We start from the raw sequence: 27,046 nt of genomic DNA on the forward strand, positions 1-27,046 counted from the left end.
GTGTTTGCAAATACAGCATCAAAATATTAACATTCCTGGTCATGCAATCTATTGACCATCTGTTGCCCAATTCAAGACTGAATGCATCTGTATATACTTTCGATCTGTGGTTTCCAACCTGTTTCAGCTACTAATATATGCCATGTAGCAGACGCTTTTATCCAAAGCGACTTACAGTCATGTGTGCATACATTCTACGTATGGGTGGTCCCGGGGATCGAACCCACTACCCTGGCGTTACAAGCGCCATGCTCTACCAACTGAGCTACAGAAGGACCAGTAGAAGCTACTGTAGCACCAGCTGAATTTTGCTCTGCCCACCTGAGGTACCCCCTCGTGCATTTTTCCAGTAGGCCTATGGTCTGATGAGTCTTCTTAAGTACCCCCTGTGGATAGGCCAGGTACCCCCAGGAGTCCTAGTACCCCTGGTTGGGAACCATTGCTTTAGATGCTCTTCTATATGGTTGAATTCTCTGTGGCTGTCAATGCAATGTTGACCCTGTTTCACATTCTAGTTTTCTCTACCCTGTCCACAGCACTGCATGCTGTGAGGGCTATGGGGACAATGGACCCCAACTGTACTGTGCCATCCCATAAGTTGTTCTGTTGAGTCCAGAGACAGATGCCTAATATGTGAGTGGTAAACCTATTGTGTTGTGGTGTGTATTTAAGACTATGCCATGTGTACCATGTACTTCAGTACTGTTGGCCTAGAGTTATTCCCTTGCAAGTGTTATAAAGCAGTCCTATACTGTGAGTGCAGTCTGTAAGTACGCACAGTGGTAGCCTAGCCTACATGTGGGCTTCCATAGGTCTTCTGGGTGCAGTGGAAGACATGCCAGGTGGACAGTCTGTGAATATTATGGTCTGTCACCAGTGGCCTAGAGTTTCCCTGGAGACCATGTGACTGGTATTTTTTCTCCTGTCTTTTTAGGAGTTGTGTTTATTATGGGATGTTGGTGGCTGGAGTATTATGGTCTGTCAGAGAGAGAGTGGGGGGAGGAGTGTATCCATGACAACGGGGTTTCTAAGGGGCTGGGATGAAGGGTGTGTGTTCAGTAGAAATGTATGTGCATGAGCATGTATGTGTGTGTGTGTAGAGGGGGGAGGTGCGTGCAAGCTGAGTATTATGGTCTGTCTGTTGCGAGGTAACTATGCAGAGTTGTGTGAGTCCGAGGGAGGGAGGATTATTCTGGGATGTCTGCCCCCTTTGTGTGTTTGTGAGGATGTTAGCTAAGCTCTGCTAGCCACTGAGGCTGGGGGAGAGAAGGGGGACGGAGAGTGTGCAACCTGTTTTGCAGGGTCATTAACGACATATTTTACTGGATATTGTTGCTCATTAATTTATATTAAAGACCAATACCATTGCTGAGAGACAATTATTACACGAAGGAAACCCATCTCTAACAGGGACTACAGTAAGTTTCTCACAAGTCTTAGGGGTTTCACTTGAACCCTGACTGTAACTGTAAGTTTGCCTAAATTGAGTTTGTATCGCGAGTGGGGCAGTATTGCAGAGAGTACTGTAATGCACCTATCTATTCAATACACGATGATTGACGGGTGTCCATTGCTACAGCTTCCTGTGCGGTGTGGACAGAGGCATGCTAATTGAAAACAAATGTTTTTCGATGTAATAAGATAGTTAACATGTCACACCGTGACCTGTCACTGTAATAAATATTTATTGTTATTCGAAAAATACCAATAGGATTGCTAATTCAAGCAAAGGTTTTTTTTCTTCTTACAGCGAGCCCCCCTCCCCAGGACACCCCCGTTCCATTCTCCACCACCCACACGTCATTTGCCCCCCTCCCTCACAAGATCGGACAGGGTTCGGTGGAGGGATTAGCTCGCTTTTAATTTAAATTCATTATTATTGAAATATGTCGGGAAGCGAGGACGAGAGGGAAGACTTGGAACCTACGGCACTTGCACATGGTAAGACAGCAATATTTTTTTTCAGAACAGGCTTGCAGGTTGGGAACGTTAGTTAACGTTACATTAGCTAGTTAGCTAGCTGATTTGCTAGCTACTCTAGTCTGGTTACTAGTAGTGACAATTTACACAAGGCAGCCCAGTTAGCTAGCTAGTCTAATGTTTTGCTTCTACGCTAGCTGGCAAACTTGATAGCACGTTAGCTAGCTACCAATAGAGAGTGCGTAAATATTTACACTGTCAATGCATGCGTGTTGTTGTTAGAAGTTGCGTCCACGACCATTTGCTGGCAAAGTCACAGGAGTCATGCCTCTGTTTAGTACTGAACTGGCAACAGACGTGCAGTGCGTTCTTTATATCAAAATTGATCCAAAACACTGTCAGTAAAGCTTTTCTGTAGTTGACAGTTTTAGAATTTTATACAAATCCCATGGTAATTTATGAATATATTTTTATGAATATAATTATCTCAATCAATTATGCATTTTATTCAATCAATTCCTGTACCCTTTCCATCGGCAGACGAGAAGGAACCAGAAGAGGCTGTGTCTGACGTCGAGGTCCCCACCAAGTCAAAGAAGAAGAAGAAAGCCAAGAAGAGCCGTGAGAGCAGGATCAGCAAGAGACCAAGACCTGTCAGAGAGGTAGGATGGGCATCATCCTTCCTTACATGAAGTATCCTAGTCACTGATATCAGGGATTTCTCCAAGGAAGTTGGGAGGGAAGAATGCATTTTGAAGTATAATAATAACAATACGGATAGCCCCTAGCCTTTGACCCTTTTGACCTGTCTTTAGTATACATTTTCAGCATTTGTGAGATTTTTTTCTTCATATTTGCATCTATGTTGACTCATTTTGTTTCCTCTCAGGAGGTGCCAGTCAGCTCACCAGGACCCTTCATAGCAGTAGAGCAAGCAGCGAGGGAGGAGGAAGAGGGAGGAGGAGGTAGGGCCAGGTCAGAAAGCGAGGGAAGTGATTACGCACCGAGGGGGAAGAAGAAGAAGCGCTCCAGCTCCTCCAAAGACAAGAAGAAGGGAGGAGGGACGAGTGGAGAGAAGGAGAAAGGAGGAGGAGGCTCATCCAGCTCCAAGAGTAAACGCAAAGAACCAGAACTAGAGAAAGATGAGGATGAAGATGATGATGAAGATAGCCAGGTGAGGATGAAGGCTAAGAGGTGGGCAGTGCAGGTGGGGTGAACAAGGGAGACGTTGGAGCTGTTCTCTGTTTGGATTTGAAGCAGCCCCTGCAATGCACTTAATGACCCTTTTGGCTCAGTGACCCTGAATGTAATGATATCCTCCCTCCGCCCCCTCTCCAGGAGCCCAAGAGCTCGACTCAGCTGCTGGAGGACTGGGGCATGAAAGACATCGACCATGTCTTCACTCAGAAGGACTACACCACCATCACCAACTACAAGGCCTTCAGCCAGTTTGTCAGGTTAACACACCTCTCTCACATCTCATGTTTTCTACTTTCTCCTTCTGTTTCCACTGTAGCACATTTCCGTACCACTTCACTTGGATAGCGCAGCTTTTGTGGATCGGGGAGAAAGTTACTTCATATCTGTGTGTGACTGAGCTAGCTACGACCAGTCTGAAACTGCCCCTACTTCGACCCCGAACTGAAACTAACATAGCAGGCGTAAAAAGATGCTTGAACGGAGTCTCCACATCTGTTTTTCAGAGCAAATGGAAGTTATGTTGAAAATACTGTAACCCTGAAAACCCCAAACATTTCCACTTTCTGCCGCCCCCCTGTAGAGTGCCCCAAACGTAACCTCTGCCTCTCCTTTTCCCTCACTTCCCCAGACCCCTCATCGCAGCCAAGAACCCCAAGATCGCTGTGTCCAGGATGATGACTCTGATGATGGCCAAGTGGAGGGAGTTCAGCACCAATAACCCTCTGAAGGTAACACAACCCAATACAAGGCATTGCTATTACATGACATTACATTGCTATAAGATGACATTACATTGCTATTACATTGCTATAACATGACATTACATTGCTATTACATAACATTGATAATACGATACATTCCAAACGTATTTTGACTATGATTGCATGTTCTTTATAGCAACAGTCATGATTTCCATCCTGCCTTGTCTAACCCTCTGTAGGGCTGTGCCAGTGCCAACGCAGCCCTGGCAGCTGCCAACGTGGCTGCGGCCGTGGAAAGCATGGTGGTGGCAGGGACAGAGGCAGGAGGGGATACAGGGGTGGGGGGTAGTGCTGCTAAAGACTCCCCTCCAGCGACACCCGCTTCCGTACCTGTAGCTATACTCGCACCCCCACTCCGCAAGGCCAAGACCAAAGAGGGCAAAGGTGAGGAATAAGTTAAATAAATAAAATAAATAAGAGTGCTGATGGAGGGAGCATGTATAATATTAATTGTTGGGGATTCGTTGTAGAATAAGGGAATAACTGAACTCCATCTCCCTCTGCAGGCCCCAATGCTCGCAGGAGGTCCAAGCCCAACCCTAAGCCCGTCCCCAAGCCCAAAGCCAAGAAGGTGGCTCCGCTCAAGATCAAACTGGGAGGCTTCAACAGCAAGAGGAAGAGATCCTCGGTAAGAAAACTAACTTGCCTGAGAATCAACTGGTATGCAGTAAGCCTTGCCATACTTGTCCCACAATTCTATCATTGTATCTTGGTCTCTGTTTCTCTCCCTGTGTTGTTGTCAGAGTGAGGAGGATGAGCTTGACGTGGAGAGTGACTTTGACGACGGGACCTTTGAAGTGTCGGACGGCTCCAACAGCCACAGCAGCCGCTCCAAGAAGAAGGCCAAGACCGCCAAGAAGAAGAAGAAAGGTTGGCATGGAAACCCAACTGTCATCTCTTGACCTTTCATTCCATGCTATGGAGGTGTCTACATGCTATAGCTTTGGCTATAGCATGTAGACTAGTGGTCAGTCACATACCTTAGATCAGGAGAGCTATAGGGGGTGCAGGCTTTTGTTACAGTCCAGCACTAACACACTTGATTCAACTAATTGTGTTGCTGATGATCGTGTGACTAGAGGAATCAAATGTCGTTGCTCTGGGCTGAAACCAAGGATCTGGCTCTCAGCCAATCCTCTGATAATATTAGATGATTTTAACAGGACTATCATCATGTACAATCCCCCTCCGTCCTAACTCCTCCTCTTCTCTCCTAACTCCTCCCCCCCTAACTCCTCCTCTTCCAATCCCAGTTGAGGACGATGGTGACGGCTATGAGACAGACCACCAGGACTACTGTGAGGTGTGCCAGCAGGGAGGGGAGATCATCCTGTGTGACACCTGTCCCAGGGCCTACCACATGGTCTGTCTGGACCCCGACATGGAAAAGGCCCCTGAGGGCAAGTGGAGCTGCCCCCACTGTGTAAGTACAGAATGTACCCAGTCTGAAGTTGGCCCATAGTCCAACCCATGGTTAGGTAGAGTTTACACCATATTGCTTGTATACACTGTATGTATTTTCTCTTTAATGACTAAAGATTGGTGTGATATCCTATTTTTGATGTTGAACTTTTTCTGTCCTGGTCCTTCTCTCTTTCACTCCTCCTATCTTTCTCTCTCCTTCCCCTTCCCCTTCATCACCCCACTCTCGCTTCCCCTCCATCACACCCCCCCACCTCCTCCCTCTCCCTCCTCACTCCCCTTCCTGCACTTTCACTACCCCCCCCCGCTCTCTCCTCCCACTCTCTTTTTGTTCCTCCCTCCCTGCAGGAGAAAGAGGGGATCCAGTGGGAGGCCAGAGAGGAGCTGTCTGAGGGAGAGGGGGAGGACGAGGAGGTGGGGAGGGATGAGGGATGGGTAGAGGAGGAGGATGACCATCACATAGAGTTCTGCAGGGTGTGTAAGGATGGAGGAGAGCTGCTGTGCTGTGACACTTGTACCTCCTCCTACCACATCCACTGTCTCAACCCCCCCCTCCCCGAGATACCCAACGGGGAATGGATCTGCCCACGCTGCATGGTGAGCCCTGCCACCCTGTGTATGTCTGTGAGAGAGAGAGAGAGAGAGATTCTCAACGTATGGGTGTTGGATGTACATGATTATTAAAGAGACCATGTTCTGTTTTACGTGTGTGGGTGGCTACACCTACATCATATGGAATTCTTGATTTGAGTTGAGTCAGCTATACAGCTGCAATTTAACTCTCCTCGTATATGCTGGCATTGTTTTAAAAATGTATAATGATGGAAGATTGCAGATATAAATGCAATATGTGGTGTTGACATGATTAACAAAGAAGGTATTTTCTACACAAGATATTTCTTTGTGAATGTATATCTGTTCCTGAATTTCTCTCAGTGCCCAGGCATGAAGGGTAAAGTCCAGAAGGTTCTGACCTGGAAGTGGGGTGAACCTCCGCCCCCTACACCTGTGCCCCGCCCCCTGGACCTCCCAGCTGAGGCTCCGGACCCTGTCCCATTGGCCGGCCGACCAGAGAGGCAGTTCTTTGTCAAATGGTGCAACATGTCTTACTGGCACTGTTCCTGGGTTCAAGAGCTACAGGTAACATGCACAACCAGCAATATGCCACTGTAATATGCAGGATTAATTAAGGCTGTGGCGGCCATGACATTTTCTCAGACGGTTATTGTCATGCAAAAGACTGCCGGCCTCATGGTAATTGATCGTTCATTAACATAAACACATTAGGGGACAGAATGCGGTCGGACCATCACATAATTGCCATATATATTACTCTTACAGAATTTCCATGTGGGCAAGGATATATTTAATCAGTCTACTGGATGATAACTTGTTTTTAACTAGGACAGGAGAATTTATAACTGACTTTTTCCCGACATAACGTAGGTACAGCAGATGCCAATATCATATGGGACTATTTTAAATGTGCCTTTAGAGGCCATGCAATGCAGTACTCATCTACACTGCTCCAAAAAATAAAGGGAACACTTAAACAACACAATGTAACTCCAAGTCAATCACACTTCTGTGAAATCAAACTGTCCACTTAGAGAGCAACACTGATTGACAATAAATTTCACATGCTGTTGTGCAAATGGAATAGACAACAGGTGGAAATTATAGGCAATTAACAAGACACCCCCAATAAAGGAGTGGTTCTGCAGGTGGTGACCACAGACCACTTCTCAGTTCCTATGCTTCCTGGCTGATGTTTTGGTCACTTTTGAATGCTGGCGGTGCTTTCACTCTAGTGGTAGAATGAGACGAATGAGTCTACAACCCACACAAGTGGCTCAGGTAGTGCAGCTCATCCACGATGGCACATCAATGCGAGCTGTGGCAAGAAGGTTTGCTGTGTCTGTCAGCGTAGTGTCCAGAGCATGGAGGCGCTACCAGGAGACAGGCCAGTACATCAGGAGACGTGGAGGAGGCCGTAGGAGGGCAACAACCCAGCAGCAGGACCGCTACCTCCGCCTTTGTGCAAGGAGGAGCAGGAGGAGCACTGCCAGAGCCCTGCAAAATGACCTCCAGCAGGCCACAAATGTGCATGTGTCTGCACAAACGGTCAGAAACAGACTCCATGAGGGTGGTATGAGGGCCCGACGTCCACAGGTGGGGGTTGTGCTTACAGCCCAACACTGTGCAGGGCGTTTGGCATTTGCCAGAGAACACCAACGCCACTGGCGCCCTGTGCTCTTCACAGATGAAAGCAGGTTCACACTGAGTACATTTGACAGACGTGACAGAGTCTGGAGACACCGTGGAGAACGTTCTGCTGGAGGGCCGCACAGCCCTCCATGTGCTCGCCAGAGGTAGCCTGACTGCCATTAGGTACCGAGATGAGATCCTCAGATCCCTTGTGAGACCATATGCTGGTGCAGTTGGCCCTGGGTTCCTCCTAATGCAAGACAATGCTAGACCTCATGTGGCTGGAGTGTGTCAGCAGTTCCTGCAAGAGGAAGGCATTGATGCTATGGACTGGTCTGCCCGTTCCCCAGACCTGAATCCAATTCAGCACATCTGGGACATCATGTCTCGCTCCATCCACCAACGCCACGTTGATCAATTTGATTTCCATTAATCATTTTTGTGTGATTTTGTTGTCAGCACATTCAACTATGTAAAGAAAAAAGTATTTAATAAGAATATTTCATTCAGATCTAGGATGTGTTATTTTAGTGTTCCCTTTATTTTTTTGAGCATTGTATTAAAAAATAAAGCGGACTAGATGGAATATGGGGAAAAATGCACCAAATTATTTTTAGATCATCAACAAAAAATGTTTTGAAATTTGTTACAAATTGAGTCACTCATGATGTACTGAACAATATTTTGAAAGAGGAACTGAAGTACTTTAAGAATGTGTTCGTTTCAGTCTCCTCCATCTCCACTAATCGAAGCTAATTGTATGGGTTTTTTCCCCCAATTAATAATGTAAAATTAACATCTGAACAGAAAAACTCATGTGAAGGCCAAATAACAGAGGAGGAACTTCCTGATGTAATTAAAGCTTTGAAAGGCTGGTCATGGCTCATATCAACACCATTATCCCAGAAACCCTCCAATTTGCATACCGCCCTAACAGATCCACAGATGATGCAATCTCTATTGCACTTCACACTGCCCTTTCCCACCTGGACAAAAGGAACACCTAGTAAGAAAGCTAATCATTGACTACAGCTCAGCGTTCAACACCATAGTGCCCTCAAAGCTCATCACTAAGCTAAGGATCCTGGGACTAAACACCTCACTCTGCAACTGGATCCTGGACTTCCTGACGGGCGGCCCCCAGGTGGTGAGGTTAGGTAGCAACTGGAGGTCGACCAATTCATCGGAATGGCCGATTAATTAGGGCCGATAATAAATAGGTATTTATTATTTTTGGACGGCGATTTAAATTTTATACAATCTTTATTTAACTAGGCAAGTCAGGTAAGAATACATTCTTATTTTCAATGACGTCCTAGGAACGGTGGATTAACTGCCTTGTTCAGGGGCAGAACAACATATTTTCACCCTGTCAGCTCTAGGATTCAATCTTGCAACCTTACGGTTAACTAGTCCAACGCTATAACCACCTGCCCTCATTGCACTCCATGAGGAGACTGCCTGTTACGCGAATGCAGTAGAAGTCAAGGTAAGTTGCTAGCTAGCATTAAACTTAACTTAGAAAAAACAATCAATCAATCATAATCACTAGTTAACTACACATGGTTGATGATATTACTAGTTTATCTAGCGTGTTGCATATAATCGATGCAACGCTGGGGGATGATTTAACAAAAGCGTATTTGCGAAAAAAAAGCACAATCGTTGCACAACTGTACCTAACCATAAACACCAATGCCTTTCTTAAAATCAATACACAGAAGTATATATTTTTAAACCAGCATATTTAGCTAAAAGAAATCCAGGTTAGCAAGCAGTATTAACCAGGTGAAATTGTGTCACTTATCTTGTGTTCATTGCACGCAGAGTCAGGGTATATGCAACAGTTTGGGCAGCCTGGCTCATTGCGAACTAATTTGCCTGAATTTGACGTAATTATGACATAACATTGAACGTTGTACAATGTAATAAGAATATTTAGACTTAGGGATGCCACCTGTTAGATAAAATACCGAACGGTTCCGTATTTCACTGAAATAATAAACGTTTTGTTTTCGAAATGATAGTTTCCAGATTTGACCATATTAATGACCAAAGGCTTGTATTTCTGTGTGTTATGTTATAATTAAGTCTATGATTTGATAGAGCAGTCTGACTGAGCGATGGTAGGCAGCAGCAGGCTCGTAAGCATTCATTCAAACAGCACTTTCGTGCGTTTTGCCAGCAGCTCTTCGCAAGCACAGCGCTGTTTATGACTTCAAGCCTATCAGCCTAATGGCTGGTGTAACCGATGTGAAATGGCTAACTAGTTAGCGGGGTGCGCGCTAATAGTGTTTCAAACGTCACTCGCTCTGACACTTGGAGTACTTTTTCTCCTGGCTCCGCAAGGGTGGCTTTTGTGGGGCAATGGGAGCAATGGGTAATGCTGCTTCGAGTGTGGCTGTTGTCGATGTGTTCCTGGTTCGAGCCCAGGTAGGGGCGAGGAGAGGGACGGAAGCTATACTGTTACACTGGCAATACTAAAGTGCCTATAAGAACATCCAATAGTCAAAGGTATATGAAATACAAATGGTATAGAGAGAAATAGTCCTATAAATACTATATTAACTACAACCTAAAACCTCTTACCTTGGAATATTGAAGTCTCATGTTGAAAGGAACCACCAGCTTTCATATGTTTTCATGTTCTGAGCAAGGAACTCAAACGTTAGCTTTTTTACATGGCACATATTGCACTTTTACTTCTCCAACACTTTGTTTTTGCATTATTTAAACCAAATGGAACATGTTTCATTATTTATTTGAGTCTAAATGGATTTTTATTGATGTATTATATTAAGTTAAAATAAGTGTTCATTCAGTATTGTTGTAATTGTCATTATTACAAATACATTTTTTAAAAATGGACCGATTAATCGGTATCGGATTTTTGTGGCCCTCCAATAATCGGTATTGGTATCGGCGTTGAATAATCATAATCGGTCGACCTCTAGTAGCAACACATCTGCCACGCTGATCCTCAACACTGGAGCCCCTCAGGGGTGCAGGCTCAGTCCCCTCCTGTACTCCCTTTTCACCCACGACTGCATGGCCAGGCACGACTCCGCAACACCATCATTAAGTTCGCAGACGACACATCAGTGGTAGGCCTGATCACCGACAATGACGAGACAGCCTATAGGGAGGAGGTCAGAGACCTGGCTGGGTGGTGCCAGAATAACAACCTATCCCTCAACGTAACAAGACGAAGGAGATGATTGTGGACTACAGGAAAAGGAGGACCGAGCATGCCCCCATTCTTATTGACAGGGGCTGTAGTGGAGCAGGTTGAGAGCTTCAAGTTCCTTGATGTCTACCTCACCAAAAAACTAGAATGGTCCAAACACCAAGACAGTCGTGAAAAGGGCACGACAAACGCCTATTCCCCCTCAGGAAACTAAAATAATTTGGCATGAGTCCTCAGATCCTCAAAAGGTTCTACAGCTGCAACATCGAGAGCATGGTTGCATCACTGCCTGGTACGGCAATTGCTCGGGCTCCGACATCAAGGTACTATAGAGGGTAGTGTGTATGGCCCAGTGCATCACTGGGGCAAAGCTGCCTGCCATCCAGGACCTCTACACCAGGCGGTCTCAAAGAAAGGCCCTAAAAATGGTCAAAGACCCCAGCCACGCCTGTCATAGACTGTTCTCTCTACTACCGCATGGCAAGCGGTGCCGGAGTGCCAAGTCTAGGACAAAAAGGCCTTTTAACAGTTTTTTATCCATAAGACTACTGAACAGGTAATAAAATGGCTACCTGGACTATTTGTATTGTGTGCCCCCCCAACCCCTCTTTTACACTGCTGCTACTCTCTGTTTATTATATATGCATAGTCACTTTGACTATACATTCATGTACAAACTACCTCAGTTGGCCCCGACCAACCAGTGCCCCAGCACATTGCCTAACCAGGCTATCTGCATTGTGTCCCGCCACCCACCACCCGCCAACCCCTCTTTTACGCTACTGCTACTCTCTGTTTATCATATATGCATAGTCACTTTAACCATATCTACATGTGCATACTACCTCAATCAGCCCGACTAACCGATGCCTGTATATAGCCTCGCTACTGTTATAGGCTCGCTACTGTATATAGCCTCGCTTCTTTCTTTTTTTTCATTGTCTTTTGTTTTTATTTCTTTACTTACCTATGGTTCACCTAATACCTTTTTTGCACTGTTGGTTAGAGCCGGGAAGTAAGAATTTCACTGTAATGTCTGTAATGTCTACCTGTTGTATTTGGCACACGTGACAAATAAACTTTGATTTGATTTAAGTCTGGGAAAACTCCAGGGCTGGATGGCATACCAGTGGAAGTATACCAATTTTTTTTATATCCTCAGAGGACCGTTATTAGCATGTTTTAACCACTCATATATAAACGGTAGATTATCAGACATGCAACAAGAAGGTCTGATTTCATTATTACTGAAACATGATCCAAGTGGTGTATATATAAAGATCCAGTGGTAGGAGGCCCTTTGATAGGGGTATGGAGAACCTCGCTGGTGGTGTCGAGGGACCTCCCTCATGGTCCTATCCAGGTGCGCCATTTGGTCGTGGTGTTGGTTGATTAGATGACCCTGTTCATTGACCATCTGGAAGAAGGTTTTATCTTCTGCTGCGTCCGTATTGTGAGGTGGTATTCTGTAACGTATATGCCGGGAGTCAGGAAACAGGTGCAGAAGGTGAGTTTAATAATCAAATTTTATTGGTCACAGACACATGGTTAGCAGATGTTAATGCGAGTGTAGTGAAATGCTTGTGCTTCTAGTTCCAGCAGTGCAGTAATATCTATGTAATGTAACAATTCCCCAACTACCTAATTCACACATCTAAAGGGATGGAATAAGAATATGCACATTTAAATATATGGATGAGCGATGGCCGAGGGGCATAGGCGAGGTGCAATAGATGGTATAAGGTACAGTATATACATATGAGATGAGTAATGTAAGATATGTTAACATTATTAAAGTGGCCAGGGATTTGAGTCTGTAGGCAGCAGCCTCTCTCTCTGAGTTAGTGATTGCTGTTTAGCAGTCTGATGGCCTTGAGATAGAAGCTGTTTTTCAGTCGCTCGGTCCCAGGTTTGATGCACCTGTACTGACCTCGCCTTCTGGATGGTAGCGGGGTGAACAGGCAGTGGCTTGGGTGGTTGTTGTCCTTGATGATCTTTTTGGCCTTCCTGTGACATTGGGTGCTGTAGGTGTCTTGAAGGGCAGGTAGTTTGCCCCCGGTGTTGCGTTGTGCATACCGCACCACCCTCTGGAGAGCCTTGCGGTTGAAGGCGGTGGAGTTGCTGTACCAGGCGGTGATACAGCCCGACAGGATTCTCTCGATTGTGCATCTGTAAAAGTTTGTGAGGGTTTTAGGTGACAAACCAAATTTCTTCAGCCTCCTGAGGTTGAAGTGGCGCTGTTGCGCCTTCTTCACCACACTGTCTGTGTGGGTGGACCATTTCAGTTTGTTTGTGATGTGTATGCCGAGGAACTTAAAACTTTCCACCTTCTCCACTACTGTCCCTTCGATGTGGATAGGGGGGTGCTCCCTCTGCTGTTTCCTGAAGTCCACGATAATCTCCTTTGTTTTGTTGATATTGAGTGAGAGGTTGTTTTCCTGACACCAAACTCTGAGTGCCATTACCATCTCCCTATAAGCTGTCTCGTCCTTACAAACTCACTCACCTAGTCAGTGTATAGATCGATGTTATTCTCTGAGGCTGCCCGGATCATGTCCCAGTCCGCGTGATCAAAACAATCTTGAAGCGTGGATTCCGATTGGTCAGACCAGCGTTGAATGGTTCTAGTCACGAGTACATCCTGTTTGAGTTTCTGCCTTTAAGACGGTTGGAGCAAGATGGAGTCGTGAAGGAAGGGCCTTGTATGCATTGCGGAAGTTAGAGTAGTAGTGATCGAGTGTATTGTCCGCACGAGTGCTGCAATAAATATGCTGATAGAAAAATCCAGAGTCACAATAAATGCAGCCTCCAAGATATATGGTTTTCAGTTGACATAGAGCCCAATGAAGTTCCTTGAGGGCCGTCGCATTGTCTGCTTGAGGGGGTATTATACACAGCTGTGATGAAAACTGACTAGAATTCTCTTGGGAGATAATATGGCCAGCATTTGATTGTAAGGAATTCTAGTTCGGGTGAGCAGAAGGACTTGAGTTCCTGTATGTTGTTATGATTACACCATGAGTTGTTAATCATGAAGGATAGGATACCCTAGGATAGGGTAAGTAAGGGTAGGTAATCCTTCTCCCCCCCAACAAGATTTAGATGCAAGTGGCTGTTCCACTGGTTGTCATAAGGTGTATGCACCAATTTGTAAGTCGCTCTGGATAAGAGCGTCTGCTAAATGACTTAAATGTAATGTAAATGTAAATGAAGCATACCGTCGTGGCCAATAGTTTTGAGAATGACACATATTAATTTCCACAAGGTTTGCTGCTTCAGTGTCTTTAGATATTTTTGTCAGATGTTAATATGGAATACTGAAGTATAGTTACAAGCATTTCATAAGTGTCAAAGGCTTTTATTGACAATTACATTAAGTTGATGCAAAGAGTCAATATTTGCAGTGTTGACCCTTTTTCAAGACCTCTGCAATCTGCCCTGGCGTGCTGTCAATTAACTTCTGGGCCACATCCTGACTGATGGCAACCCATTCTTGCATAATCAATGCTTGGAGTTTGTCAGAATTTGTGGGTTTTTGTTTGTCCACCCGCCACTTGAGGATTGACCACAAGTTCTCAATGGGGTTAAGGTCTGGGGAGTTTCCTGGCCATGGACCCAAAATATCTACGTTTTGTTCCCCGAGCCACTTAGTTATCACTTTTGCCTTATGGCAAGGTGCTCCATCATGCTGGAAAAGGCATTGTTTGTCACCAAACTGTTCCTGGATGGTTGGGAGAAGTTTCTCTCAGAGGATGTGTTGATACCATTCTTTATTCATGGCTGTGGTGTTAGGCAAAATTGTGAGTGAGCCCACTCCCTTGGCTGAGAAGCAACCCCACACATGAATGGTCTCAAGATGCTTTACTGTTGGCATGACACAGGACTGATGGTAGCTCTCACCATGTCTTCTCCGGACAAGATGCCCCAAACAATCGGAAAGGGGATTCATCAGAGAAAATCACTTTACCCCAGTCCTCAGCAGTCCAATCCCTGTAACTTTTGCAGAATATCAGTCTGTCCCTGATGTTTTTCCTGGAGACAAGTGACTTCTTTGCTGCCCTTCTTGACACCAGGCCATCCTCCAAAAGTCTTGCACTCACACCTGCCTGCTGCCATTCCTGAGCAAGCTCTCTACTGGTGGTACCCCGGTCCCGCAGCTGAATCAACTTTAGGAGACGGTCCTGGCGCTTGCTGGACTTTCTTGGGCGCCCTGAAGCCTTCTTCACAACAATTGAACCGCTCTCCTTGAAGTTCTTGATGATCAGATAAATGGTTGATTTAGGTGCAATCTCACATGGAACCCAAACCGGCTGCGCGCTTGCGCTATCGTGCATACATATTTTGTCCCTCTACACCAAACGCGATCACGACACGCAGGTTAAAATATCAAAACAAACTCTGAACCAATGACGTTAATTTGGGGACAGGTCGGAGAGCATTAAACATGTATGGCATTTTAGCTAGTTAGCTTGCACTTGCTAGCTAGTTTGGCCTATTTAGCTAGCTTGATGTTGCTAGCTAATTTGTCCTGGGGTATAAACATTGAGTTGTTATTTTACCTGAAATGCACAAGGACCTCTACTCTGACAATGAATCCACACATAAAACGGCCAACCGAATCGTTTCTAGTCATCTCTCCTCTTTCCGGGCTTTTTCATCTTTGAACTTATTTGGTGATCCATCTAAACTTTCATAGTATTAACACAACAACCGGCAAAAAAGTTTGTCTTTCAATCACCCACGTGGGTATAACCAATGAGGAGATGGGAGAGGCAGGACTTTAAGCGCGATCTGCGTCAGAAATAGGAATGACTTCTATTTTAGCCCGTGGCATTGCAGACGCACGTTGGCGCGCGTAGTGTGGGTACAAAAATTGAATAACATGAATTCCTACATTTTATTTTGCGGCGCACGCGACGTGACTGGTCTGGTCAGCATGTTACTGGCAGCAATAGCCCTTTTTGTGCAAAGCTATGATGACGGCACGTGTTTCCTTGCAGGTAACCATGGTTGAAAGAGGAAGAACAATGATTCCAAGCACCACCCTCCTTTTGAAGCTTCCAGTCTGTTATTCGAACTCAATCAGCATGACAGCCTTGTCAACACTCACACCTGTGTTAATGAGAGAATCACTGACGTGATGTCAGCTGGTCCTTTTGTGGCAGGGCGGAAATGCAGTGGAAATGTTTTTGGGGGATTCAGTTAATTTGCATGGCAAAGAGGGACTTTGCAATTAATTGCAATTCATCTGATCACTCTTCATAACATTCTGGAGTATATGCAAATTGCCTTCATACAAACTCAGGCAGCAGACTTTGTGAAAATTTATATTTGTGTCATTCTCAAAACTTTTGGCCACGACTGTACACCCCGCCCTTCTTCTTCCCAGAGAGGTGTTTATCTCTGTCAGTGCGATGCATGAAGATACCCGGTGGCTGAACCGACTCCGACAACGTATCCCAAGAGAGCCATGTTTCCGTGAAACAGACGATGTTACAGTCTTTGATGTCTCTCTGGAATGCAATTTCGTCTACCTTGTTGTCAAGAGACTGGACATTGGTGAGTAGTATACTCTGAAGCGGTGGGCGGTGTGCACGCCTACAGAGCCTGACCAGGAGGCCGGTCCGTATGCCTCTTCTGCGGCGACATTGTTTTGGGTCGGCTGCTGGGATTAGATCCACTGTCCCGGGTGGTGAACAAAGGATCCGCTTCGGGAAAGTCGTATTCCTGGTCGTAATGTTGGTAAGTTGACGTCGCTCTTAAATCCAATAGTTCTTCCTGGCTGTATGTAATAACACTTTAGATTTTCTGGGCTAACAATGTAAGAAATAATACAGAAAAAAACTAAATACAGCATAGTTTCCTAGGACTCGAAGCAAGGCGACCATCTCTGTCAGCGCCATCTTCATGAAACGATACAAAAGAACAAACATGAGAAGCATTCTGAACACGAGAGATAACAATACCACCTAATGACTGATGACAACTGAGGGTGAAATAAAGGGGGCGTAATCAAGGAGAAAATTATGACCAGGTGTGTGTAATGATGGGGAACAGGTGTGCGTAATATAATAGCCAGTTCCGGTGGTTAGTAGACCGGTGACGTTGAACGCTGGAGGGAGCAGGAGTAGGTGTGACAATATGCTTAAGTCCCGTGCCATTATTTTATTTTACTTGATTTTATAGTAAGAAGAATATAATTGAAAATAGCTGAATAAAATAGAAAGGATATTTTTCCCATTGCAGAGCATATGAAGTGGCTATGTTGAGCGAAAAAGTGATCACTTGAAACAGGTCCTATATGCTAGATTTAATAGTTATTTGGCATCTTTAGTTGTGAGTGATACAAACCATAGAATGTCTTAGAAATCAGGCTGCTTCGGTTTTATAACGGAACATGTTCTTAATATGAGCAGCTGAGAAAGAAATATAAGAACACTTATTTCACTCAATGCGGCAGGTAGCCTAGTGATTAGAGTGTTGGGTCAGTTACCGAAAGGTTGCTGGATCGAATCCCCGAGCTGACAAGGTAAAAATCTGTCATTCTGACCCTGAACAAGGCAGTTAACCCACTGTTCCCCGGTAGGCGGTCATTGTAAATATGAATTTGTTCTAAACTGACTTGCCTAGTTAAATAAAACATTTAAAAAGAATAATAATGCAGTCCACACTCAAAGGCAATTACTCAAATTTATTAGGCTAGACTCATTATGTACCAAAGACATCTTAAATCAGTTTTGTTTTATGTTTAATATGCTGTAGTAAATGTATTGTAAAGACACAATCATAATTTTAATTCTTTTTTTTCAGCTTGGGGTAATAAGCCTATGCATAAACTCAGAAATGTGTTTGGTTGTTTTGAATTAGTCATCACCTGAGAAAGCGCTGTCCATTTTGTAATGTTAGGCTTTGAAACAACATCCACAACAACCATGTTTTATACTGTTTCAACCTGCTGTTACAAAAATGTGTTTCTTCACATTGATCATCACAGTGAGGTGAGTTTTAAAAGTATGGTAGGCCTTCTGTTTTGATGATGTGTTTGATGTGATTTTCTATTGCATTTGCATTGATGTCAGAGTGGTTAGAGGGACAATAGAGCCCTGAGTACCAGACCATTAGGACCTGATTGAGGGACAATAGAGCCCTGAGTACCAGGCCATTAGGACCTGATGGAGGGACAGTAGAGCCCTGAGTACCAGGCCATTAGGACCTGATGGAGGGACAATAGAGCCCTGAGTACCAGGCCATTAGGACCTGATGGAGGGACAATAGAGCCCTGAGTACCAGGCCATTAGGACCTGATGGAGGGACAATAGAGCCCTGAGTACCAGGCCATTAGGACCTGATGGAGGGACAATAGAGCCCTGAGTACCAGACCATTAGTGACCTGATGGAGGGACAATGGATCCCTGAGTACCAGGCCATTAGGACCTGATGGAGGGACAATAGAGCCCTGAGTACCAGGCCATTAGGACTTGATTGAGGGACAATAAAGCCCTGAGTACCAGGCCATTCGGACCTGATGGAGGGACAATAGAGCCCTGAGTACCAGGCCATTAGGACCTGATGGAGGGACAATAGAGCCCTGAGTACCAGGCCATTAGGACCTGATGGAGGGACAATAGAGCCCCGAGTACCAGACCATTAGTGACCTGATGGAGGGACAATGGAGCCCTGAGTACCAGGCCATTAGGACCTGATGGAGGGACAATAGAGCCCTGAGTACCAGGCCATTAGGTCTTGATTGAGGGACAATAAAGCCCTGAGTACCAGGCCATTCGGACCTGATGGAGGGACAATAGAGCCCTGAGTACCAAACCATTAGGAGCTGATGGTAGTTAGTAAGTTGGGTACTACCAAAGCATGTCCAGAGTGCATAAAAGGAGATTACTGTAACTCAACGGTCTCGTGGAATTTTACTGCCGTCATGACTGCTGGTGTGGTGGTAATACGGTCACCGCAACAGCCCTAGGCTCAATGTCTTCATCCTTATGTACTAAATAGATAGTAGACTCATCTTTTACCCTCTTCACTCTTTTCCCCTCCCTCCCTCCCTCCCTCCCTCCAGTTGGAGCTGAACTGCCAGGTGATGTTCCGTAACTACCAGAGGAAGACTGACATGGACGAGCCCCCGCTGGTGGACTTCGGAGGGGAGGGGGACGATGACAAGAGCACTAAGAGGAAGAACAAGGACCCCCTGTATGTTCACATGGAGGAGGAGTTCTACCGTTACGGAGTCAAGATGGAGTGGCTCATGATCCACCGCATCCTCAACCACAGGTAGCGCACACACAGGCACCTTGGATACACACACACACACCTGGGATACACACGCTAACATGCACACCTGGGATACACACGCTAACATGCACACCTGGGATACACATGTTAACACACACACACATCTGGGATACACACGCTAACACACACACACCTGGGATACACACGCTAACACACACACACACACACACACACACACACACACACACACACACACACGCTAACACACACACACGCTAACACACACACACCCTAACACACACACACACACGCTAACACACACACACACTAACACACACACACACACACACACACACACACACACACACACACACACACACACACACACACACACACACACACACACACACACACCTGGGATACACACACACACCTGGGATACACACGCTAACACACACACACCTGGGATACACACGCTAACACACACACACCTGGGATACACACGCTAACACACGCATACCTGGGATACACACGCTAACACACACACACCCACACCTGGGATACACACGCGAACACACACATACACACACACCTGGGATACACAAGCTAACACACACACACCTGGGACACACACACACACACACACACACACACACACACACACACACACACACACACACACACACACACACACACACACACACACACACACACACACACACACACACACACACACACAGGCATGTCAAAGTCAGCTCTGTAAAGGAAAAGGCTGTTTATTTGTTGTAAAAATGGCAATAGTTTGTTTAACACCTCTGTATCCTATTTGTATCAATACAGATGTAAACCATAATATCATCATTCTCCTTCCCCTCTCCTCCTCTCTCCAGTGTGGATAAGAGGAACAACGTGCACTACCTGATCAAGTGGAGGGATCTGGCCTACGACCAGGCCTCCTGGGAGAGTGAGGAGATGGACATCCCAGAGTACGACCAATACAAGCAGACCTACTGGAACCACAGGTGCACACACACACACACACACACACACACACACACACACACACACACACACACACACACACACACACACACACCACACACACACACACACACACACACACACCCTTGCATGCACACAAAACTCTGACAACTCTGCCTATAGCAACCTAGAGTAACCTGAAGCAATAATCTAATCCTCTTCATGTCTTTCATATTTCTCTACCTTCCCCCTCTTCCATCTCTCTCTCTCAGAGAGTTGATGTTGGGAGATGAGGGAAGGCCTGGTAAGAAGCTGAAGAAGATAGCTAAAGTGAAGAAGAGTGAGAAACCCCCTGCTAACCCTGTGGTGGATGTAAGTACGGGTATTTCCTTGTTCCTTTTCATGTGAATCGTCCAAATCTCCAATTCACATTGATTCATGATTCTGTGATGTAATTGAAGATGTTTATCTTCCACTTCCCCTCCAGCCCACCATCAAGTTTGACCATCAGCCAGACTACCTGGACACTACAAGGGGAACGCTGCACCCCTACCAGCTGGAGGGTCTCAACTGGCTGCGTTTCTCCTGGGCTCAGGCTACTGACACTATACTGGCTGATGAGATGGGTCTAGGCAAGACTGTCCAGACCGCTGTCTTCCTCTACTCACTCTACAAAGAGGTGTGTTGGTAGGGTCTGTATTGGGGTCTGTGTGTGCTGGATAGGCAAAAGGATGTGGTCATCTGATTCCACAGTGATGTGTTTCAGAGTGTGTGTGTGTGTGAGAGTGATATCTTGTGTGTATGTAAGTTTGTGTCTCTCGTCCAGTCTGCCTTCCCTTGTCAATAATTTCAGTAGGGGTACTGCCAAACCCTGGACAAACAATAAAACCGCCCATCAAAGGGAACTAGTCCAAAAAGAGGGACTCTGTCCTAAAGGCAGGCTGGGACAAATACAAGCAAAGTCCAGCTAGTCTTATCAGAAGGCTAGGTTGAGTTATTACCCTACTGCTAAATACCTAGTGACGTGAATGATCAGTCCAATGTTAGGGGATAAGGGCAGAGCATCTAAATCGGACTTAGGCACTTCTCTTTTCTGATTCACCTAAACTGTTTTACTCACTCACCTATTAACCCCTGACCTTCCACCTCTCCAGGGTCATTCAAAGGGCCCGTTCCTGGTGAGCGCCCCCCTGTCCACCATCATTAACTGGGAGAGAGAGTTTGAGTTGTGGGCCCCGGACATGTACGTGGTGACCTACGTAGGAGACAAGGACAGCAGAGCCGTCATCAGAGAAAACGAGTTCTCCTTCGAGGGCAATGCCATCCGGGGGGGCAAGAAGGCCTCTAAGATGAGGGTGAGAGACGAATGGGATGGGAGGATGGGGAGACTGATAATGTGCGGTCAATTTGTAAGTCGCTCTGGATAAGAGCGTCTGCTAAATGACTTAAATGTAAAAATGTAAAATGTTTGTTGTTGTTGATTTTTTTCTCATTGTATCTTTATTGTTACCTCCTAATCCTCTGCCCCCTCCCTCTCGCTCTGTCCCCCTGCAGAAAGACTCATCGGTGAAGTTCCATGTCCTGCTGACGTCCTATGAGCTGATCACTATAGACCAGGCTGTGCTGGGCTCCATAGACTGGGCCTGTCTGGTGGTGGATGAGGCACACAGGCTGAAGAACAACCAGTCAAAGGTCAGACACACACCAGTACAATAACCATTATAGTCATAACCAGTACAATAACCATTATAGTCATAACCAGTACCTTAACCATTATAGTCATAACCAGTACCTTAACCATTATAGTCATAACCAGTACCATAACCATTATAGACATAACCAGTACCTTAACTATTATAGTCATAACTAGTACCATAACCATTATAGTCATAACCAGTACCTTAACCATTATAGTCATAACCAGTACCTTAACCATTATAGTCTTAACCAGTACCATAACCATTATAGTCATAACCAGTACCATAACCATTATAGTCATAACCAGTACCATAACCATTATAGTCATAACCAGTATCATAACCATTATAGTCATAACCAGTACCATAACCATTATAGTCATAACCAGTACCATAACCATTATAGTCATAACCAGTACCTTAACCATTATAGTCTTAACCAGTACCATAACCATTATAGTCATAACCAGTACCATAACCATTATAGTCATAACCACTACCATAACCATTATAATAACCAGTATAGTCTTAACCAGTACCATAACCAGTACCATAACCATTATAGTCATAACCAGTACCATAACCATTATAGTCATAACCAGTACCTTAACTATTATAGTCATAACCAGTACCATAACCATTATAGTCATAACCAGTACCTTAACCATTATAGTCATAAACATTATAGTCTTAACCAGTACCATAACCAGTACCTTAACCATTATAGTCATAACCAGTACCATAACCATTATAGTCATATCCAGTACCTTACCTATTATAGTCATAACCAGTACCATAACCATTATAGTCATAACCAGTACCTTAACCATTATAGTCATAACCAGTACCTTAACCATTATAGTCTTAACCAGTACCATAACCATTATAGTCATAACCAGTACCATAACCATTATAGTCATAACCAGTACCTTAACCATTATAGTCATAACCAGTACCTTAACCATTATAGTCTTAACCAGTACCATAACCATTATAGTCATAACCAGTACCATAACCATTATAGTCATAACCAGTATCATAACCATTATAGTCATAACCAGTACCATAACCATTATAGTCATAACCAGTACCAAAACCATTCTAGTCATAACCAGTACCATAACCATTATAGTCATAACCAGTACCAACACCATTATAGTCATAACCAGTACCATAACCATTATAGTCATAACCACTACCATAACCATTATAGTCATAACCAGTACCATAACCATTATAGTCTTAACCAGTACCATAACCAGTACCATAACCATTATAGTCATAACCAGTACCATAACCATTATAGTCATAACCAGTACCATAACCATTATAGTCATATCCAGTACCTTACCTATTATAGTCATAACCAGTACCATAACCATTATAGTCATAACCAGTACCTTAACCATTATAGTCATAACCAGTACCTTAACCATTATAGTCTTAACCAGTACCATAACCATTATAGTCATAACCAGTACCATAACCATTATAGTCATAACCAGTACCATAACCATTATAGTCATAACCAGTACCATAACCATTATAGTCATAACCAGTACCAAAACCATTCTACTCATAACCAGTACCATAACCATTATAGTCATAACCAGTATCATAACCATTATAGTCATAACCAGTACCATAACCATTATAGTCATAACCAGTACCAAAACCATTATAGTCATAACCAGTACCATAACCATTATAGTCATAACCACTACCATAACCATTATAGTCATAACCAGTACCATAACCATTATAGTCTTAACCAGTACCATAACCAGTACCATAACCATTATAGTCATAACCAGTACCATAACCATTATAGTCATAACCAGTACCATAACCATTATAGTCATAACCAGTACCATAACCATTAATCATAACCAGTACCATGGCCATTATAGTCATAACCAGTACCATAACCATTATAGTCATAACCAGTACCTTAACCATTATAGTCATAACCAGTACCATAACCATTATAGTCATAACCAGTACCTTAACCATTATAGTCATAACCAGTACCATAACCTTTATAGTCATAACCAGTACCTTAACCATTATAGTCATAACCATTATAGTCATAACCAGTACCATAACCATTATAGTCATAAACATTATAGTCTTAACCAGTACCTTAACCATTATAGTCATAACCAGTACCTTAACCATTATAGTCATAACCAGTACCATAACCATTATAGCCATAACCATTATAGTCTTAACCAGTACCATAACCATTATAGCCATAACCAGTACCATAACCATTATAGTCATAACCAGTACCTTAACCCTTATAGTCATAACCAGTACCATAACCATTATAGTCATAACCAGTCCCATAACCATTATAGACATAACCAGTACCTTAACCATTATAATATAATAATAATAATAATAATATATGCCATTTAGCTGACGCTTTTATCCAAAGCGACTTACAGTCATGTGTGCATACATTCTACGTATGGGTGGTCCCGGGAATCGAACCCACTACCCTGGCGTTACAAGCGCCATGCTCTACCAACTGAGCCACAGAAGGACCACTATAGTTATAGTCATAACCAGTACCTTAACCATTATAGCCATAAACATTATAGTCATAACCAGTACCATAACCATTATAGTCATAACCAGTACCATAACCATTATAGTCATAACCAGTACCATAACCATTATATCCATAAACATTACAGTCATAACCAGTACCATAACCATTATAGTCTTAACCAGTACCATAACCATTATAGACATAACCAGTACCTTAACCATTATAGTAATAACCAGTACCTTAACCATTATAGTCATAACCATTATAGTCATTACCATTACCATAACCATTATAGCCATAAACATTATAGTCATAACCACTACCATAACCATTATAGTCATAACCAGTACCATGACCATTATAGTCATAACCAGTACCGTAACCATTATAGTCTTAACCAGTACCATAACCATTATAGTCATAACCAGTACCATAACCATTATAGTCATAACCAGTATCATAACCATTATAGTCATAACCAGTACCATAACCATTATGGTCATAACCAGTACCAAAACCATTATAGTCATAACCAGTACCATAACCATTATAGTCATAACCAGTACCTTAACCATTATAGTCTTAACCAGTACCATAACCATTATAGTCATAACCAGTACCATAACCATTATAGTCATAACCACTACCATAACCATTATAGTCATAACCAGTACCATAACCAGTATAGTCTTAACTAGTACCATAACCAGTACCATAACCATTATAGTCATAACCAGTACCATAACCATTATAGTCATAACCACTACCTTAACTATTATAGTCATAACCAGTACCATAACCATTATAGTCATAACCAGTACCGTAACCATTATAGTCTTAACCAGTACCATAACCATTATAGTCATAACCAGTACCATAACCATTATAGTCATAACCAGTATCATAACCATTATAGTCATAACCAGTACCATAACCATTATAGTCATAACCAGTACCAAAACCATTATAGTCATAACCAGTACCATAACCATTATAGTCATAATCAGTACCTTAACCATTATAGTCTTAACCAGTACCATAACCATTATAGTCATAACCAGTACCATAACCATTACAGTCATAACCACTACCATAACCATTATAGTCATAACCAGTACCATAACCAGTATAGTCTTAACTAGTACCATAACCAGTACCATAACCATTATAGTCATAACCAGTACCATAACCATTATAGTCATATCCAGTACCTTACCTATTATAGTCATAACCAGTACCATAACCATTATAGTCATAACCAGTACCTTAACCATTATAGTCATAACCAGTACCTTAACCATTATAGTCTTAACCAGTACCATAACCATTATAGTCATAACCAGTACCATAACCATTATAGTCATAACCAGTATCATAACCATTATAGTCATAACCAGTACCATAACCATTATAGTCATAACCAGTACCAAAACCATTATAGTCATAACCAGTACCATAACCATTATAGTCTTAACCAGTACCATAACCAGTACCATAACCATTATAGTCATAACCAGTACCATAACCATTATAGTCATAACCAGTACCTTAACCATTATAGTCATAACCAGTACCATAACCTTTATAGTCATAACCAGTACCTTAACCATTATAGTCATAACCATTATAGTCATAACCAGTACCATAACCATTATAGTCATAAACATTATAGTCTTAACCAGTACCTTAACCATTATAGTCATAACCAGTACCTTAACCATTATAGTCATAACCAGTACCATAACCATTATAGTCTTAACCAGTACCATAACCAGTACCATAACCATTATAGTCATAACCAGTACCATAACCATTATAGTCATAACCAGTACCATAACCATTATAGTCATAACCAGTACCATAACCATTAGTCATAACCAGTACCATGGCCATTATAGTCATAACCAGTACCATAACCATTATAGTCATAACCAGTACCATAACCATTATAGCCATAACCAGTACCATAACCATTATAGTCATAACCAGTACCTTAACCCTTATAGTCATAACCAGTACCATAACCATTATAGTCATAACCAGTACCATAACCATTATAGACATAACCAGTACCTTAACCATTATAGTCATAACCAGTACCTTAACCATTATAGCCATAAACATTATAGTCATAACCAGTACCATAACCATTATAGTCATAACCAGTACCATAACCATTATATCCATAAACATTACAGTCATAACCAGTACCATAACCATTATAGTCATAACCAGTACCTTAACCATTATAGTCATAACCAGTACCATAACCATTATAGTCATAACCAGTACCATAACCATTATAGTCTTAACCAGTACCATAACCATTATAGACATAACCAGTACCTTAACCATTATAGTCATAACCAGTACCATAACCATTATAGTCATAACCATTATAGTCATAACCATTACCATAACCATTATAGCCATAAACATTATAGTAATAACCACTACCATAACCATTATAGTCATAACCAGTACCATGACCATTATAGTCATAACCAGTACCATGACCATTATATACATAACCAGTACCAGTACCATAACCATTATAGTCAAAACCATTAGTCATAACCAGTACCATAACCATTGTAGTCATAACCAGCTTGTCCCAAAGTGTTGTCTTGACTATGTGCTTAGGGTTGTTGTCCTGTTGTAAGGTGAACCTTTGCTCCACTCTGAGGTCCTGAGTGCTCTGAAGCAGGTTTTCATCAAGGATCTCTGCACTTTGCTCTGTTCATCTTTCCCTCCATCCTGAATAGTGTCCCAGTCCCTGCCGTTGATAAACGGGATGGTGCTAGGTTTCCTCCAGACGTGACGCTTGGCATTCAGTCCAAAGAGTTCAATAATGGTTTCATCAAACCAG

At 43.4% G+C, this 27,046-nt stretch overlaps 1 protein-coding gene across 2 annotated transcripts in view; it reads left to right on the top strand.

The window, feature by feature from the left end:
* Nucleotides 1–1,118: 1,118 nt before the first annotated feature.
* Nucleotides 1,119–27,046, top strand: part of LOC118374222 (chromodomain-helicase-DNA-binding protein 4) — a 62,425-nt gene continuing 36,497 nt past the window's right edge. Inside the window, exons 1-18 of one of the 2 annotated variants that reach the window (XM_052494850.1) lie at nt 1,119–1,418; nt 1,751–1,941; nt 2,461–2,582; nt 2,810–3,094; nt 3,259–3,377; nt 3,749–3,848; nt 4,061–4,265; nt 4,388–4,509; nt 4,625–4,751; nt 5,135–5,304; nt 5,652–5,900; nt 6,240–6,443; nt 18,770–18,981; nt 19,833–19,964; nt 20,196–20,295; nt 20,411–20,602; nt 21,078–21,278; nt 21,478–21,615. In XM_052494850.1, coding sequence (XP_052350810.1) covers nt 1,887–1,941; nt 2,461–2,582; nt 2,810–3,094; nt 3,259–3,377; nt 3,749–3,848; nt 4,061–4,265; nt 4,388–4,509; nt 4,625–4,751; nt 5,135–5,304; nt 5,652–5,900; nt 6,240–6,443; nt 18,770–18,981; nt 19,833–19,964; nt 20,196–20,295; nt 20,411–20,602; nt 21,078–21,278; nt 21,478–21,615 — 2,733 coding nt within the window. In that variant the 5' untranslated portion in view covers nt 1,119–1,418; nt 1,751–1,886. The remainder of the gene's footprint in view (nt 1,419–1,750; nt 1,942–2,460; nt 2,583–2,809; nt 3,095–3,258; nt 3,378–3,748; nt 3,849–4,060; nt 4,266–4,387; nt 4,510–4,624; nt 4,752–5,134; nt 5,305–5,651; nt 5,901–6,239; nt 6,444–18,769; nt 18,982–19,832; nt 19,965–20,195; nt 20,296–20,410; nt 20,603–21,077; nt 21,279–21,477; nt 21,616–27,046) is intronic. The other variant, XM_052494849.1, reaches the window with a different exon arrangement.

Source organism: Oncorhynchus keta, chromosome 34, assembly GCF_023373465.1.
Source record: "Oncorhynchus keta strain PuntledgeMale-10-30-2019 chromosome 34, Oket_V2, whole genome shotgun sequence".
NCBI classification, from domain to species: Eukaryota; Metazoa; Chordata; class Actinopteri; order Salmoniformes; family Salmonidae; genus Oncorhynchus; species Oncorhynchus keta.